The sequence below is a fragment of the Capricornis sumatraensis genome, chromosome 9 (genome assembly GCF_032405125.1).
Source record: "Capricornis sumatraensis isolate serow.1 chromosome 9, serow.2, whole genome shotgun sequence".
NCBI classification, from domain to species: Eukaryota; Metazoa; Chordata; class Mammalia; order Artiodactyla; family Bovidae; genus Capricornis; species Capricornis sumatraensis.
The window spans coordinates 20,228,987-20,244,278 of NC_091077.1; the positions used below are offsets into that span (position 1 = coordinate 20,228,987).

A 15,292-nucleotide genomic window follows, 5' to 3' on the forward strand; every position below is an offset into this window, starting at 1 on the left:
GCAGAAGGAAAGAGAAATAGAGGCAGAGACAGAGAAAAATAATCAGAGAGAAGGAAGTGGAGACAGGGAGGTCATCTGAGACGCACAGAGAGGCAGAGGGAATGCAGGACCCAGTGGAGGGAGAAGCCCCTCCATATCTGACCCCAGATCCAGCAAGGGGTGGGGGGCGACCCCGCCCTCCCCAGCCACTGTCCCTCCCCTGTCTCACCGCCATCTGTCCTGCTGCCTTCCGGCCAGGTGGGGGCAAGGAGGAGCCATGTTCCTGAGCCCGGGTGAGGGGCCAGCGGCTGAGGGTGGGGGGCCGGGGCCTGCAGAGGAGGCCCCCAAGAAGAAGCACCGGAGGAACCGCACAACCTTTACCACGTACCAGTTGCACCAGCTGGAGCGGGCGTTCGAGGCCTCCCACTACCCGGATGTTTACAGCCGCGAGGAGCTGGCAGCCAAGGTGCACCTGCCCGAGGTGCGCGTGCAGGTGAGGGCACCCCGACCACCCTCGGAGGCAGCCGGCGCCGGGCGGACCCTCCCAGGGCAGAGCAAGGCTTCCCAGGGGAGGGGATGTGGCACTGGAGCCTCGACATTTGAGTAGGAGTGTGCCAGCCAGAAAGGAGAAAGGGCATTTTTCTAGGCATCCAGAACTATGAGTGCAAAGATGTGCAGGAGTTAAACTGGAGGCATTTCTACTGAGCTAGGTGTTGAGGCGGCTGGAAGGGGAGGCAGAGAAAGCTGGTGAAGCCCCTCAAATGCCAAACTCAGTGGCTGGAACTTCTTGCTGAGAGCCAAGGTAGACCAGGGAGGAGGCTGAGGAGCCTGAGGGGGGCCTGGGCAAAGGGAAAGGCAAGGAGAACCTGGACTCTGAAGACTTCGGGACTGACCTAATGGGGGCCAAGAGGCAAGGATCTTGCTCTCAGAACAGCCATCTCCTCGGGGTAGGTAACAATGTATGTTGGGATCGCAAGGGGTAGGAATCAGGTCAGACAGCAGGCAGAACCGAGGGGCTGGGAGGCCCAGGGAGGGAAAGCAGCCTTGCCTGGCGCCCACCAGCCGCCTCTGACTTGGGAGCACCTCTCTTGCCACCTCTAGGTGTGGTTCCAGAACCGCCGGGCCAAGTGGCGCCGCCAGGAGCGTCTGGAGTCAGGCTCTGGAGCCGTGGCAGCCCCAAGACTCCCCGAGGCCCCAGCACTGCCCTTTGCCCGCCCTCCCACCATGCCACTGTCCCTGGAGCCCTGGCTGGGCCCAGGGCCCCCAGCTGTGCCAGCCCTCCCGTGCCTCCTGGGCTCGGGCCCAGGGTTGCAGGGCTCCTTTGGGCCCCATGCCTTCAGTCCAGCCTTCATGGACGGCTTCACCCTGGAGGAGGGTTCCCTGCGGCTGCTGGCCAAGGAGCACGTGCAGGCTCTGGACAGGGCCTGGCCGTCAGCCTGAGCCTGGTGCCTGCCCAGCCCCTCCTGCTCAGCCTGTCCGTGGCCACCCACACCAAGTCCCCCACCCACCACCACCTACCCCTGCCTTGCAGGGTTAACTGGCATTGACTTCAAGGTGGCAGCCAGAGGCACCCAGCCAGGGTGGGCATCCCTGGCCTGGTCTCCAGGAAGCTGGTGCCCCTGTCTCCCCATCTGTCAAATGGGCCTGTGTGGGGTGGGTTCTGAAGTTCTTAAGGCTCTAAGGCTGTAACCAGGAGCAACAGGGATGTTAATTCTGAGTTGATGATTCTAAATCCTCCTGCCTGCTCCTAATTGTTCAACAGCAGGGCCGCCCTGAGAGATAACAAGTAATAGCTGCAGCAGTTCAGATTCAGCTGCCCCCTTTCACTGTGTGCTCCCAACGTGCCCATCACTTTACCCCAAGGTGGCATGGCCATCAGCCCCATGTTACAGGGGAAGAAACTGAGGCCCAGAGAAGGATAGCCAGTTTCCTCAGGCCACAGAGCCAGTAGAGGGTGGAGCTCTTTTTAAGCTCATTGCCTGACTCCATCACCCCAGGCACCTAGGACCCAGGCTGTGCGCTAACAGGGCGCTCCCAGGTAGAAGCAGCTGACACTGGGTGAACAGTCGATCTTTGCTCCCCCGTTATCAGAGCGTGACTTGTCTCCCCATCAACCACAGGCCCCATCACATCTCCCAGCCCACTGAGGCAGGGCTGGGGCCCTGGTAGCAAGACAAGCGTTCCTTCTGTCCGACAACGTGCCCCCAGGGCTCACAAAGGCATGATGGCCACCCTTGCCGGGGTTCAGCTGGGCTCCAGGACAAGGAGGCTGGCTGGGCTGGGGGGGTGTGGCCCAAGTGTCCACATGTCAGGGGACCTCCCTGTGGGATGGAATGAGTCAGGACAGGAGAGTGTATGGTGGGGGGAACATGGCAGCACCCCACTCGCTCCAGGCTCTGGCCAGGAAGTGACCACAGGTGCTAGGAAATTCCAGAAATGTCGCTTCCAGGCCGCTCTCAGCTGGCCTGCTCACCTCCCATCTCAGAGGGCACCTCATGTGAACCCCAACGGCCTCTGTGTTGTTTACGCCGCGGCAGCGAGGCCAACCATCCCCCCAATCATTCATCCACCCGTTCCAACTCACAGCGAGGACACAACAGTGAACAAAGCAGAGAAAAACCCCTGCCCTCCTGGAGCTACCACTCCAGTGGGAGACCAGAGCCCTAACTTAAAAAATAAACAAAACGTGCAACAGCTGCTGGTGGTGAAGTGCTTGGGAGAAAAATAAAGCCAGGAAGGGCAGTCGGGAGCGTGTGGCAGGGCTGCAGTTTAATAGGGTGGTCGGCACCATCAGAGCCAAGGTCTGGAGGTAAAGAGCGAGCCCTGAGGACGCGGTGGGGCCGGGGAGAGACCCGGGCAGAGGGCCCGGGGGGCACCACGACTGCAGTGTTGGAGGAGCAGCCAGGAAGCCTGTGGCCATTACAACTTCAGTTTTCACTGTGAGAGCTGTGGGGACCCGCGCAGGAGGGTTGGGATGATGCGCCCGCCGAGCGCGGGCTGCAGGAGGGCAGGTGAGCGGTAATCCGCTTGGCAGAGTCCTCCTAAGAGGATGAAGGCTGTTTCCCTGGGACCAGACAGAATTAGCCTCAGAGATCCTATCCCGCCTCACCCGCCCAGCTCTGGAGGAGTTTGGAGGGTGAGAGAGCCCTGGTCCAGCCCCCTAAGCAGTGTATGCCACCCCAAACCCAGGTACCTGCCCAGGAGAGGGCATGGCTGTACCACTGGCAGTGGGCCCTGGCACCGTGTGTGTGTCCTTCAGCCTCCTCTAAGCTGGTGGGGACCAGTGGGGGTGGACAGGATGGTGGGTAGGCTGGCCAACAAAGATAACCCCTGTGACCCTGGCAGAAAGGAAAAAGAAGTCCCTTCCTTCTGGCTGGGTTTGCTGAAATGGGTATGGGATGTCAGTCAGAAGTCCTGGAGCCACCCCTACCCAAGGGATAAAAGGACCTACCCACTGGAGTTTAAAGGACCCAGAGAGGGAGAGCACCTCATAGCTGAATACTGAAGCACCTGGATCCAGCCATGCCTAGCCCTGGACATTTCCATTCCTGAAGCTCACGAAGACTCTCTTCTGCTCTGGATGATGTGCCTTGGGTATGAGTCCAAGTCCACTGCAATCCAGGGAAGCTTGGCTCAAAAAATCTCCCCCTCGAGGACAGAGGCTGGGGCCTCTTGGGCAATGCTAGGAATTCCAGGAATCAGGGTGAGAAGCTCAACGAAGCTGGGAGGTGAACATGGACCTGCAGATGCCCAGCAATCACTGAGGGTGGAGGCTGGGCCATGGAACCACTGGGTCTGAGGTGCCCACCTCCCCACTGCCTGTCCCAAGTCCCTCCTGACCCCAGTATCACAGGACACTCAGCGGCTTCCGGGACCTGCCGACAATTGCCCCCAGAAGGCTTTATTGGCCCCCAGGCCCCTGATTCAGTCTCACTGTGGGGGCAATTCTCTTCGTTCTCAGAGACGTCTGTTTCTCCAGAATATAAAAAGTCCTGGGGGCAGGCTGGGGGAGGTACCAACTCCCCGCCAGCCCCCAGTCTGTCCTGTCTCCTCCAGGTCCTTGGAGGGTCAGGGTCCTTTAGAGAGCTCTGGCCCTCCCCTGCTAGAACTTCTGGTTCTTGCTCAGCCGGTTGTGGCGCCAGATGTTGTGTTTCCGGAGCAGCCGCCAGTACTCCCGGGTCTCCGGGTCCAGCTCCTCCAGCTTCTTGGGGGGGCCCACGTTCATCTGGAACAGCCTGATGGGAAGCGGGCAGAAGTCGGGGTTACAGAGCAGCCCCCCTTCCCCACAGCTCCCCGACACCATCCCAGACACCTTGGGCACAGGCTGCAGCAGTACCGGGTCCCTTGGTGGCCAGCTGACCTCAGGGCAGTCCCTCCCCACCATGAGCCAGCTCCCGGGCTGTGGAACAGGGGGCGCCCCATCCCAGTGGCCCTGGGATCTGAAGTAGGCGCGTGCCAAGCCTTCTGCCTCCTGGCCATTGTCTGGGCTGCACTGCCCGCCTGCAAGGCCCCCACCCCCTCGCTGAACCTTTCTAAACCTTAACCAGCTTGAAGGATGGGTGCATGGTGATGGCTTCCCCATCCTGCCACTGCTCACAGAGCCAAGAGCGGAATTCCCCCTGCAGCCCCCGACAGCCAGGCTTCACCAGGCTCCTGCCTGTCTCCCCCTATCCTCCACCTTGCTCCTTGCTATCCACTGTACAAACCAGGTGCAGTTCTGTGCAGGGCCTTTGCACTGGCTGTTCCCACCTGCCTCTGAAGCTCTGGCCATCCACTCAGGTCTTAACTTACCCCCAACCCCCCAGGGAAGCCCTCCTGAAATCTCAGATGGGATCCGCAGGGCCCTCCTCACCCAGTCCTGACCCACTCACCACTCGGGGTACTCAGAATCCGGCTTCAGGACCACATCCTGGCCCTCCTTGTAGATGTTGACACCCATGGCGTGTGTGGTGAGCTGGACTGGGTCTGTACACACCTCGGGGTCCTTCAGGGTCTCTCCCACTGCAGCACCTTTGCCGCCTTTGCCCCCCTTAAAAACTGCGGTGGGGGAGAGTCATGTCAGCCCAGCTACATCCTCGGGAGGCCTGCCTTCCCTTTCTGCCCCAGCTGTACCCCGTGTACTGTTCTCAAAATGATTTTAACTGGGACACGGGCACTGCATTAAATGACATTGATATTCACGGTAACTAAGTTCATTCCTTTTCAATTCCATTTTCATTCCTTCTATTTATCTCACGAAGAAAATGTCCGCCGGCTGTCGTGTGTCTTTAAAACCTCACGTTTCGTTTGCCAAGTCCCTCCTTTCAACAAGGGAGATCAGGCAAGGATGCATCCGGAAAAAAATTAAATCTTGTTTTGGCTTTAATAGTTAGATGCCCATATGGTCCGAATTTCCGGTGGTAATTTGCTAGGGACCCAAGTTCCAGTTCTCCACCTAACCACTACACACACACACATCCCCACCCCCACCCCCACCCCCACCCCCACACCCACACACACCCACACCCCACACACACACCCACACTCCCCCCAACCTTGTGCCTGAGAGCCCACCTTCACTCTAGATACCTCACACTGCGCCTGCGCAAAAGCCGAGCTTAGCTGCCTCTACGCTTGCGCGCTCGTACTAGGACGCGCCTCCCGACTAGCGCTTGCGCACTACAAACTCCCCAATGTCCCTACCGTTCCCATTTTGTTCTCTCTTAAGCCAGCTCACCCGGTCTCTTGGCATAATCGCGTACATGTAGTCTTACAAAACCCGCGGGGTCCGGAAGCTCCCAGGCCCGCCAGCCGGCCCAGCTCCGGGTAGCACCGATGAGGCGTCTAGCCGCCATGACTTATGCTGGCAACGTGCACGTGCACGTTTCCGGAAGACGTCAGCGATCGAGGGGTTGGGAGTTGTAGGCCCCTAGAGATTTATGGGAAATGCAGTACTCCAGCGGTAGGCATATCTTTATTGTGATTTCTTTAAACTTTTATAGCTGTCCCTAGTTATGGGAAGAAGCGACTTTCAAAGGATGTTTCATTGACCTCTTGCCCTCCAGTTATTATCACTTACTTTGAGTATCACACTTTTATACATTCAACATATCATACTTTTATACATTCAACAAGCAACTGTGTGTGCTCAATCTGGTCCAACTCTGCGGCCTCAGGGACTGTAGTCCACCAGGCTCCTCTATTTGGGAGGGGGAAAAACTGTGATTTTTCCAAGCACGAATACTGGCGTATTTCCTTCTCTAGGGCACCTTCCTGAACCCAGGGATCAAACCTGGGTCTCTTGCATCTCTTGCATTGGCAAGCGGATTCTCTACTACTAGCGCCACCTGGGAAGCCTTGGATAGGGGATTATGTATCCTTTAAATTTATAGCAGTTCTGTTTCAAGTCCCTCGCTCCCAATTTTGTGGACCACAGATTACATATGGCATTTAAAAACTAACATAAAGGCTCGGCGATCAGGGGGGAGAAAACTTGTTAGCGTTACATTAAAAGGTCCTACCACCCTATAAGTTATACCCATGTAGCCAATGGCCCTCAAACTTTCGAAAGTCATAACATGCAACAGGTGATAATAAGGGTTTGGTTATCCTAAGCCAATTAATTTTCCACAAAGCAGATCCACACAAGAGAAAAAGAAGTACGTTTAAATCAACTTTTCAAAGTGAAATATTTCTCTAGGTTCTGACACTGGGTTCTTCTCAGCAGCTAAATTACTGAAAACATAGAAGTAAAGAAAGCTAACACTTATTAGACTCGATATTTTCCAGCCCTACTGCTAAATCTGCAACCAGCTCGATTTCGTTTAATTAGGAGGTAGGTGTGGGCTTGGAGAAGGCAATGGCAACCCACTCCAGTACTCTGGCCTGGAAAATCCTGTGGACAGAGGAGACTGGTAGGCTGCAGTCCATGGGGTCGCTAGGAGTCGGACACGACTGAGCGACTTCACTTTCACTTTTCACTTTCATGCATTGGGGAAGGAAATGGCAACCCACTCCAGCGTTCTTGCCTGGAGAATCCCAGGGACGAGGGAGCCTGGTGGGCTGCAGTCTATGGGGTCGCATGGAGTCGAACACAACCAAAGCAACTTAGCAGCAGCAGCAGCAGCACTCAGCAGTGGCTCAGCAGTAAAGAACCGGCCTGTCAACCCAGTAGACGCAGGTTCATCAGGAAGATCCCTAGAGAAGGAAATGGCAACCCATTCCAGTATTCTCGTCTGGGAAATTCCAGGGACAGAGAGGAGCCTGGCCAGCTACAGTCCATAGGGTCGCAGTCAAACACAACTCAGCAACTGAGCACACACGCATGCACTATTATCCCCAGTTTACAACTGAGGAAGCCAGAAGCTCAGCGAAATAAAGTTAAGCATAACCGAGCCATTCCGCCAAGCCGAAAGCCTGTGTACAATATGTTCCCCGTGCCGCTTTTGGCACCCCTGCAGTCGGAAAGTCCATCTCTCATGCACCTTTAGTATTTTTCCAGTCCCATTTCTTCCCATCTGCGACCCCTTAGAATAATGACCAAAGAGGTAGCAGTCAAGCAGTGATTTTTAACCGCACTTTGCAGTTGAGGAAATAGGCTCGGAAGCCTGTCGGAGCTTTCACGCCAAGTAAATGAAAGCTATGGATTCGAACTCGTGATCCACATATCTGGCACTCCTGCGCGGGCGAGGTTATCTAAGAGAACTACATTTCCCAGCAAGCCCAGCGGGAATGCGCATGCCCAGTGATCCAGGATCGCTGCGCGGATCTGGCAGGCGGCGGCGGAATTGGCAGGAATTGGCAGGCGGCGGTCCCTGGAAACACGGTACCAGCTCAGGTTAGGGATTTCGGCGCCCCCGCGGGTTGAGACCACCTCGGTTTGGTAAATGAGTGTCCCAGAGGGTCATAGAGAGGTCTGGAGCCAGCATCTGAAGTCACGGGTCTGAAGTCTTGAGTCTGGGGTCTACGAGAGGACTAGGGTCTTAACTCTCAGCTTTAAGCTCCAGTTTGTGTCTTCAGGCTGGGTCTGAGGTCCAGGTCTGAGTCTGGGGTTGATCTTGAATGTGGCATTGGAGCTTTTGAGGTGACTCTGCTTTCTGGCATTTTGGAACTCTAGTATTTAGTCTGAAGTTCTGGATCTGAAGTCTTGGACTGAGGTCTTGAGTCCCTGGGTATCGGGTACCTACACCTGTCGGGTCTGTGTAGTCAGAGTGTGTCTCTGGGTCCCACATGCTGGGGAAGGAACACTTGGAAGAATCAGGGCTGGGGTGTACAGGGTCCATGGGTGGGAGGGGGAGGTCTGGGGAGACGCACACAGGTTAATCCCCTGGGGTTTGGAGCCCAGGAAGCCACTGCCTTACAACTGCTGATTCTACACCTCGATTTCCTCCCCTGTAAAATGAGGATCATGGCAGAATCTTCCTTGCGGGGTATAGTGGGGATTAAATTATGTGTTCTCTATGAACATTTACCAGGCTAGATCCTAGTACCAAGTTGGCAGCTGGAAAATCTCATCTTTGTGTGTGTGTGTGGTTTTTTTTTTTTTGGTGTGCTTTGGGTGTTCGTTACTGCATGGGCTTTTCTCTGGTTGTGGAGAGTTGGGGCTGCTCTTGAGCTGAGGTGCATGGGCTTCTCATTGTGGTGGCTTGGGCTCTACAGTGCAGGGGCTCCGGTAGTTGCGGCTCCTGGGCTCTAGAGCACAGACTCAGTAGTGTGGTTCACTGGGCTCAGTTACTCCATGGCATGTGGGATCTTCCCAGATTGGGGATCGAAACCCATGTCTCCCGCATTGACAGGCTGATTCTTCACCACTGAGCCATCAGGGAAGCCCAGAAAATCTCATTTTTGATTCTCCTTTTCAGATGCTGGCTTGAGCCCAGGGTCCAGGCATGGAATTCCTGACAGCCTCCCAGCCCCCTCCAGGACCTCCAGCCATGGACTTGGAAGAGCCCAGGGACACACTTTTGCCTTCTCAGGACCTCACCCGTGATCGACAGTGGGACCCCACACCAGGAGGCTCCAGCAGCCTGAGTCAGATGGAACTTGATGGGCTAAATATTCAGGACCTGGTGCAACAGTTTGAAACTCTGCCGGGTGACCTGGTGGGCCTGTCCCCGGATGGACCCCCGTGCCCCCTGCACATTGCCACCGGCCATGGCCTGGCCCCGCAGGACATGGCTGACGCCCATGGGCTCTTGTCCGCTGAGGCTGATCGGGAAGACTTGCTGAATCTGTTGCAGCAAGATGAGGGCCCTCCTTCCCAGAAACCTCCTCCAGACCCTGCTCCTCGCCTGTTACAGCCCCCCGAGGACCCAGAGGAGGACACTGGCCTCCAGGAGTGGACGGAGGGAGCCTCCGCCGAGCAGGATGAGGACAGGAGCTCCAATAGCTCCCCAGAACCCTGGCTGGAGACCTCACCTCTGGTCACTCCTGAGGAGCCACCTACCAGTGTCCAGGTAGAGCCCACCCCACCCCCCAGGCCTCCACTGTTGGGAGCCAAACAGGAGGACTCAGGCCTGCCCCTCTTCTGTCTTCTTCCAGAGACCCAAGACCCTGGCTTCCTACCCTGCCCTCCAGGAGGGTGAGTGTCCCGCCCCAGGGGCTCAGGGGTTTCAGAACAGCCCAACCTGAGTTTCCAAAATCTGGCACAAAGTTAGCCCATGAGGAGTGGCTTCTCGAGAGGCCCTGAGGTTGGTTTTGAGTAGATTCTGTACACCCAGGAGAAGAGAGACAGTCTTGAGAATGTTCTGGAATGGAGGGCAGCCTTGGCAAATTGTAGGACTTGATTCTAGAGCAGGAGTTGGCACATTACCATCCATGGCCCTTCTGCTGTGTCTGGTGAGCTAAGATGGCTTCTGCATTTTTAAATGGTTGAAAAAAATTTAAAAGTATTTCTTGATGGGTGAAAATGATAGGCAATTCAAATTTCAGTATCCACAAATAAAGTTTTATCAGGACAAACTCAAGCCCATTCATTCAAGTGTTGTCTGTCTCAGCCTTCATGTTGCCACAGGCCAGGTTGAGTAGTTGCATCAGAGACCGTAGGAAAAATAATTACTGTTTGGCCTTTTGCAGAAGAGTTTGCCTGTCTGCCCTCAAGGCATGAGAAGTACTGTTCTGGCCACCTGGAATGTTCAAGAATATTCTCCCCCCATGCTGCCTGAGGCTCTAGGTCAAAGGACAAGTTCTGTAATCATGGGAAAGGACGCTGGTTTGGACTTGTAGTTCCAAGAAGGTTCTAAAGTCATGGAGCTATGATTGACCTAGCAAGTTCCAGAACCTGGCATTTTGCCTCTGGTTAAATGTGACCTGGGCTGCTTAGGGCGTTTTGGAATGATGAGCAGAGCTGTCGAGTTTTCCCCTGACTGAGCAGTCTAGAACCATGGAGTAAATAGAATTTATCTCTGATTTCTAGACCATTAGGAGCTGTTCTAGAACTGGGCAGGGCTGTCCAGTTGTAGAGTCGTCAGAAAGTTCTAGAGCTATACAGGAGAAGTACAATTCTAGCCACATATCACTTGAAATTTCTTAGTTATCCACATTAAAAAACCACTCAAAATTAATTTGTTGTTGTTCAGTCGCTGAGTCACATCCAACTGTTTGTGACCCCATAGACTGCAACATGCCAGGCTTCCCCGTTCTTCACTATTTCCCAGAGTTCACTCAAACTCATGTCCGTTGAGTCGGTGATGCCGCCCAACCATCTCATCCTCTGTCACCCCCTCTTCCTGTTGCCCTCGATCTTTCCCAGCATTGGGGTCTTTTCACATGTGTCGGCTCTTCCCATCAGGTAGCCAAAGTATGGGAGCTTCAACTTCAGCATCAGTCCTTCCAGTGAATATTCAGGGTTGATTTCCTTTAGGATTGACTGGTTTGATCTCCTTGCAGTCCAAGAGACTCTCAAAAGTCCTCCCACACCACAGTTCGAAGGCATGAATTCTTCAGCGCTCAGCCTTTTTTATGGCCCAGTTCTCACATCCATATATGACTACTGGAAAAAATTAACTTTAAAGTTAACCCAACATATTTAAAATGTTATTTCAATGTACAATTAACATCTTATAATTATTATTTTGTAATATGAGGGTTTCAAAATCCAGTGTCACATTTTACACTTGCAGCATGTCTCAGTCCAAACCAGCTGCATTTCAAGTGCACAACGCCGGCCTGTGCCAGTATACCCTAGTGGATGGTGCATCTCTGAAACCCCAGAGCAGAGTTGTCTGTTGTCCTGGAATGCTGAGCTCATGCAGGACAAAAGGACAGAACTGGCTGACGTTTGAGTTCATGGGTGTGTGGTTTCGTTCCCTGGGGCCTACATCTGTGGTTCTCCAAAAAAGCAATAGCTATTGGTTAGAATATTCTAGAATCACTGGCACTCCTGTCTGGCTCTAGGTTACTCAGGGAATTCTAGAGCCGTGTGGGCAAAGCTTTTTGAGGTTCTGGGCTGGGTTGGGGGGTTCTAGAACTATGAGCCAAGTTGTTTGTTTCCGGACTGTTCAGATCATTAGAATTTCCAGGTACACCTGCAGTTGTGAATCACGGTGGGGATTGTAGAACCCATGGAAGGGCTTCTGGATGCTCTCTGTTTTTAAAATTGTTTATTTATTTGGCTGCACCACCTCTTAGTTGCAGCAGGTGGGATCTTTAGTTTCAGCATGTGAGATCTAGTTGCCTGACCAGGGATCAAACCAGGGCCCCTGCATTGGGAAGATGGGGTCTTAGCCTTGGACCACCAGGGAAAGTCCCCCCAGTGCTATCTCGATTAAGAAGTTCTGGAATCATAGAGTGGAGAAATCTGATTCTAGGTTTCTAGAATCCCTGGCAGAATTCCGTGGTTTGAGACCTGTCAGGGAGTTCTATACTTGTGGATCAGGAGCCCCTGGGGTTCTCGATAGAATGAGAGTTTGAGCTATGTGGACAGTTGGCTGTTTGTATTCTGCGCAGTTCTATGCCCATGGAGTTGAGCTATGGTCCTAGGCTGATTGGAGAGAATTCTAGAACAGCGGGCATACCTAACTGTTTCTAGATTGATTGGGATTCCTGAACTATCCAGCGGAGTTGACCACGGTTCTAGGATGTCACATGTCTTAGAAATAAGAGTGATGCTGTCTGGTTCTAGCCTGATTCCTGGAATTCCAGAAACACAGGGTGGAGGCGTCTGTGGGCACTAGAGCTGTTTTTGGGTCTGGCCATGGTTCTAGACCCACAGCCTGCTCCTGAAACTGCGTGCTCTGCCTGAGAGTTCTTGCGCCCTGGGCAGACCAGGCTCTAGATGGACGGGGGGCTCTCCATCTATGAGGATCAAGCCTCTGGTCCATGGCTCTGGCTGATGGAATGGCTTTGGGACCCCAGAATGGGTGGACCTGTGTGGCTCCAGGTGCTGAGCCGCAGAGCAGAACTTTGTGTTTCCAGACCATCCAGGACTCTGGGAGGAGCCCATAGGGGTGGATGAGGCTGGCGGGGGTTCTAGGGGGCTGACCCACCTCTGCTGTCACCCTCAGTATCCGGCCCCTGCGACCACGAAGACCTCCTAGACGGTGTCATATTTGGGGCCAAGTACCTGGGCTCCACCCAGCTGGTGTCCGAGCGGAACCCACCCCCCAGCACGCGCATGGCGCAGGCCCAGGAGGCTATGGACCGTGTGAAGGTGAAGCCCTGGGCTGGTGGGTGGATGGGCAGGCAGGCAGGCTTCTCCGAGACCCCCTGAGCCTGGGGCGTCAGAGTCTGGGTCTTTGGGGGTCTCCACGCCCCACCCTGCTCCCCACAGGCCCCCGATGGAGAGACTCAGCCCATGACGGAGGTGGACCTGTTCGTCTCCACCAAGAGGGTCAAGGTCCTGATGACCGACTCCCAGGTACTGGGTCGGGCCTGGCCTCTGGGGCATGGGGGGCTCCACCAAGGACAGGGCCGAGCAAGCCTCCTGTAGGCCACCCAGCTCACTCTCCCCACTCCCGCCAGGAGGCCATGATGGACCACGCCCTGCAGACCATCTCGTACATCGCCGACATCGGCAGCACACTGGTTCTCATGGCCCGGCGGCGCCTGGCCCAGAGGCCAGCAGCCCAGCCCCACAGCCGCCGCCTCTATAAGATGATCTGCCATGTTTTCCAGTCGGAGGACGTGAGCAGCGGGCTCTGGGTGTCCTGGGGGCGAGGGGGTACTGCTTGGGCCCCTCCCCTCCAGCAGAGCCCCACCCTGTCACCCTTACGTTCTTCCATCCCCACCCTGCTCTGGGCCCCAAGCCATGCATCCCCAGCCTTCCTGTAAGACATGGAGACTGGCAGCCGCCTCCACAAGCCCTCCCCTCCCCTAGATTCTCAGGCAGAGGCTTGGGAGGCAGTCCCACTTGGGGGTACAAAGGCCAGCTCTGGGAATATCAGTGTATTGGTGGGGGACCTGAAGGAGATAGGCGGGACCCCCAGAGAATTGCCGCCCACCCCACAGGCCCAGCTCATCGCTCAGGCCATCGGCCAGGCCTTTGCCGTGGCTTACAGTCAGTTCCTGCGGGAAAGTGGGATTGACCCCAGCCAGGTGGGCACCCAGCAGAGCCAGGGGGCCATGGGTCCCGGCCACCTCCACAATGGGGACCTCGACCACTTCTCCAACAGCGAAAACTGCAGGGAGGTGAGCAACCAGGCCCCCTCACCCCAGCCCACCAAGTGGACCTGAAGAACCCTCTCACCCCATTCCTCCCACCTCTTCTAAGCTTCCCTCAAGTGCTACCCGTGGCCCCACAGGTGTTCATCGAGAAACGCCGGGGTGAGGGTCTGGGTGTGGCCCTGGTGGAGTCGGGCTGGGGCTCCCTGCTGCCCACCGCTGTCATTGCCAACCTGCTGCATGGGGGCCCCGCTGAGCGCTCGGGGGCCCTCAGCATCGGCGACCGCATCACTGCCATCAACGGGACCAGCCTGGTGGGGCTGCCCCTGGCCGCCTGTCAGGCTGCCGTCCGGGTGAGTGCTCCAGGGTGGAGAGCCTGCGAGGCCCACTCTGCCCCACCCCCACGTGGCTCCCAGGCACTTACGGAAACCGAGGCTCAGAGAGGAGAAGCCCAGGAACACCCTGCTGGTGCCAGAGCAGGATGGAATGCAGACAGCCTTGACTCTGCCACGAGGCAGCAAGGGTGTTGAGTCTTGAACCTTGTTGCCCAAACGGGGCAACCTAGGCCCAGAGATGGGGAGGGACCTGGCCAGGCCAGAAGGGCAGGACTGACACGGTCCATTCCGTGTTACTGTCTGTAGCCCTGTCCTGTGGGCACTGCTAGAACCTCGCTTTTGACCATAACTGAAGCCCAGGGAGATGAGAGGTGCCACAGCTCTATTAGGCTGCCCAGCTCTGGTCTGGGTTCTTAATCACTTCTCAAGAGTTCTTGTAGAATCTACAGCTTCCATTTTATGAGTGGATAAACTGAGGTCCAGGAGGTTGCAGTTTGACTGGAAGTCTGGCAGCACCCCACCCACGACCCCTCCGTGGAGGTCCAGCCAGGCCAACAGCCCCCGTCCTGCACAGGAAGTGAAGTCGCAGACGCTGGTGACCCTCAGCATCGTCCACTGCCCTCCGGTTACCACGGCCATCATCCGCCGGCCGCACGTCCGTGAGCAGCTGGGCTTTTGCGTGGAGGACGGCATCGTGAGCTCCCAGCCCAGGGACCGGAGAAGGGGGTGGGGCAGCCCCAATCCCGGCTCCCTGAGCAGCATGGCCCTTCCTCTCTCCCCAGATCTGCAGCCTCCTTCGGGGTGGCATCGCTGAACGTGGGGGCGTCCGCGTGGGGCACCGCATCATTGAGATCAATGGGCACAGTGTGGTGGCCACACCCCACGCTCGCATCATCGAGCTGCTCACAGAGGCCCACATTGAGGTGGGTGGGGCCTTGTGGGAGGAGCCAGTTGTGGGCATGGTCTAGTGGGAGGAGCCCAGCCCCAGCCTCGGCCTCCTCTTCACCCCAGGTCCACATCAAGACGATGCCCGCCGCCACCTACCGCCTGCTCACAGGCCAGGAGCAGCCGGTGTACCTGTGATCGACTACCTTCACCCCCACCACTGTGCCTTAGCCCCTGCCGGCCCTGGAACTCCGTCCGCGGAACCTCCTCGGCTGGCCAAGGTCCCAAGGTTTCCAGGCTCTATGTTATTTTTTGATGTAAAAAATTAAAGCTTGCTGAATGGGCAAAATCTCGGATCTGGGTCTGTGAGGTCGACAGAGGAAAGACAACACTGACTGTGGCCCCTTGTCCCAGGAAATCACTAGAAGCCAGTGCTGTGAAAATACTCTATTAAATACCAGATGGAGGGAGGCAGGTTTCTAAGTTCTGTATGGGAGACTGAGTCTCAGCTCCAG

The 15,292-nt window shown here is 56.0% G+C and overlaps 3 protein-coding genes across 4 annotated transcripts; 2 read left to right on the forward strand and 1 right to left on the reverse strand.

The window, feature by feature from the left end:
• Positions 1-256: 256 nt before the first annotated feature.
• RAX2 (retina and anterior neural fold homeobox 2) lies at positions 257-1,419 on the forward strand. The gene is made up of 2 exons (XM_068979358.1): positions 257-472; positions 1,081-1,419. The coding sequence occupies exons 1-2, from the start codon at positions 257-259 to the stop codon at positions 1,417-1,419; spliced, it is 555 nt and encodes a 184-aa protein (XP_068835459.1).
• A 1,366-nt stretch (positions 1,420-2,785) lies between these two features.
• Positions 2,786-5,824, reverse strand: MRPL54 (mitochondrial ribosomal protein L54). The gene is made up of 3 exons (XM_068980821.1): positions 5,696-5,824; positions 4,851-5,016; positions 2,786-4,214 (listed from the first exon to the last, which is right to left on the reverse strand). Exons 1-3 carry the CDS (start codon positions 5,811-5,813, stop codon positions 4,082-4,084), a joined length of 417 nt encoding a protein of 138 aa, XP_068836922.1. The 5' UTR covers positions 5,814-5,824; the 3' UTR covers positions 2,786-4,081.
• A 1,907-nt stretch (positions 5,825-7,731) lies between these two features.
• APBA3 (amyloid beta precursor protein binding family A member 3) lies at positions 7,732-15,025 on the forward strand. 2 transcript variants are annotated; one of them, XM_068980264.1, is made up of 11 exons: positions 7,732-7,795; positions 8,820-9,413; positions 9,499-9,538; positions 12,462-12,607; positions 12,728-12,814; positions 12,919-13,080; positions 13,405-13,584; positions 13,698-13,910; positions 14,467-14,586; positions 14,675-14,815; positions 14,904-15,025. In XM_068980264.1, the coding sequence occupies exons 2-11, from the start codon at positions 8,847-8,849 to the stop codon at positions 14,973-14,975; spliced, it is 1,728 nt and encodes a 575-aa protein (XP_068836365.1). In that variant the 5' UTR covers positions 7,732-7,795; positions 8,820-8,846; the 3' UTR covers positions 14,976-15,025. The 2 variants fall into 2 exon arrangements, with proteins under 2 accessions (XP_068836365.1, XP_068836366.1); XM_068980265.1 differs by lacking the exon at positions 13,405-13,584.
• Positions 15,026-15,292: the final 267 nt, after the last annotated feature.

What these genes read in the sequence shown, in the direction of transcription:
- RAX2 (XM_068979358.1), top strand. Translation starts at nt 257, where the DNA reads ATGTTCCTGAGCCCGGGTGAGGGGCCAGCGGCTGAGGGTGGGGGGCCG. An exon ending in TGCCCGAGGTGCGCGTGCAG is followed by an intron (nt 473 to 1,080) that starts GTGAGGGCACCC and finishes TGCCACCTCTAG; the next exon opens with GTGTGGTTCCAGAACCGCCG.
- MRPL54 (XM_068980821.1), bottom strand. Translation starts at nt 5,813, where the DNA reads ATGGCGGCTAGACGCCTCATCGGTGCTACCCGGAGCTGGGCCGGCTGG. An exon ending in CGATTATGCCAAGAGACCGG is followed by an intron (nt 5,017 to 5,695) that starts GTGAGCTGGCTT and finishes CCCCCACCGCAG; the next exon opens with TTTTTAAGGGGGGCAAAGGC. An exon ending in GATTCTGAGTACCCCGAGTG is followed by an intron (nt 4,215 to 4,850) that starts GTGAGTGGGTCA and finishes GCTTCCCATCAG; the next exon opens with GCTGTTCCAGATGAACGTGG.
- APBA3 (XM_068980264.1), top strand. Translation starts at nt 8,847, where the DNA reads ATGGAATTCCTGACAGCCTCCCAGCCCCCTCCAGGACCTCCAGCCATG. An exon ending in AGGCTATGGACCGTGTGAAG is followed by an intron (nt 12,608 to 12,727) that starts GTGAAGCCCTGG and finishes TGCTCCCCACAG; the next exon opens with GCCCCCGATGGAGAGACTCA. An exon ending in TTTGCGTGGAGGACGGCATC is followed by an intron (nt 14,587 to 14,674) that starts GTGAGCTCCCAG and finishes CTCTCTCCCCAG; the next exon opens with ATCTGCAGCCTCCTTCGGGG.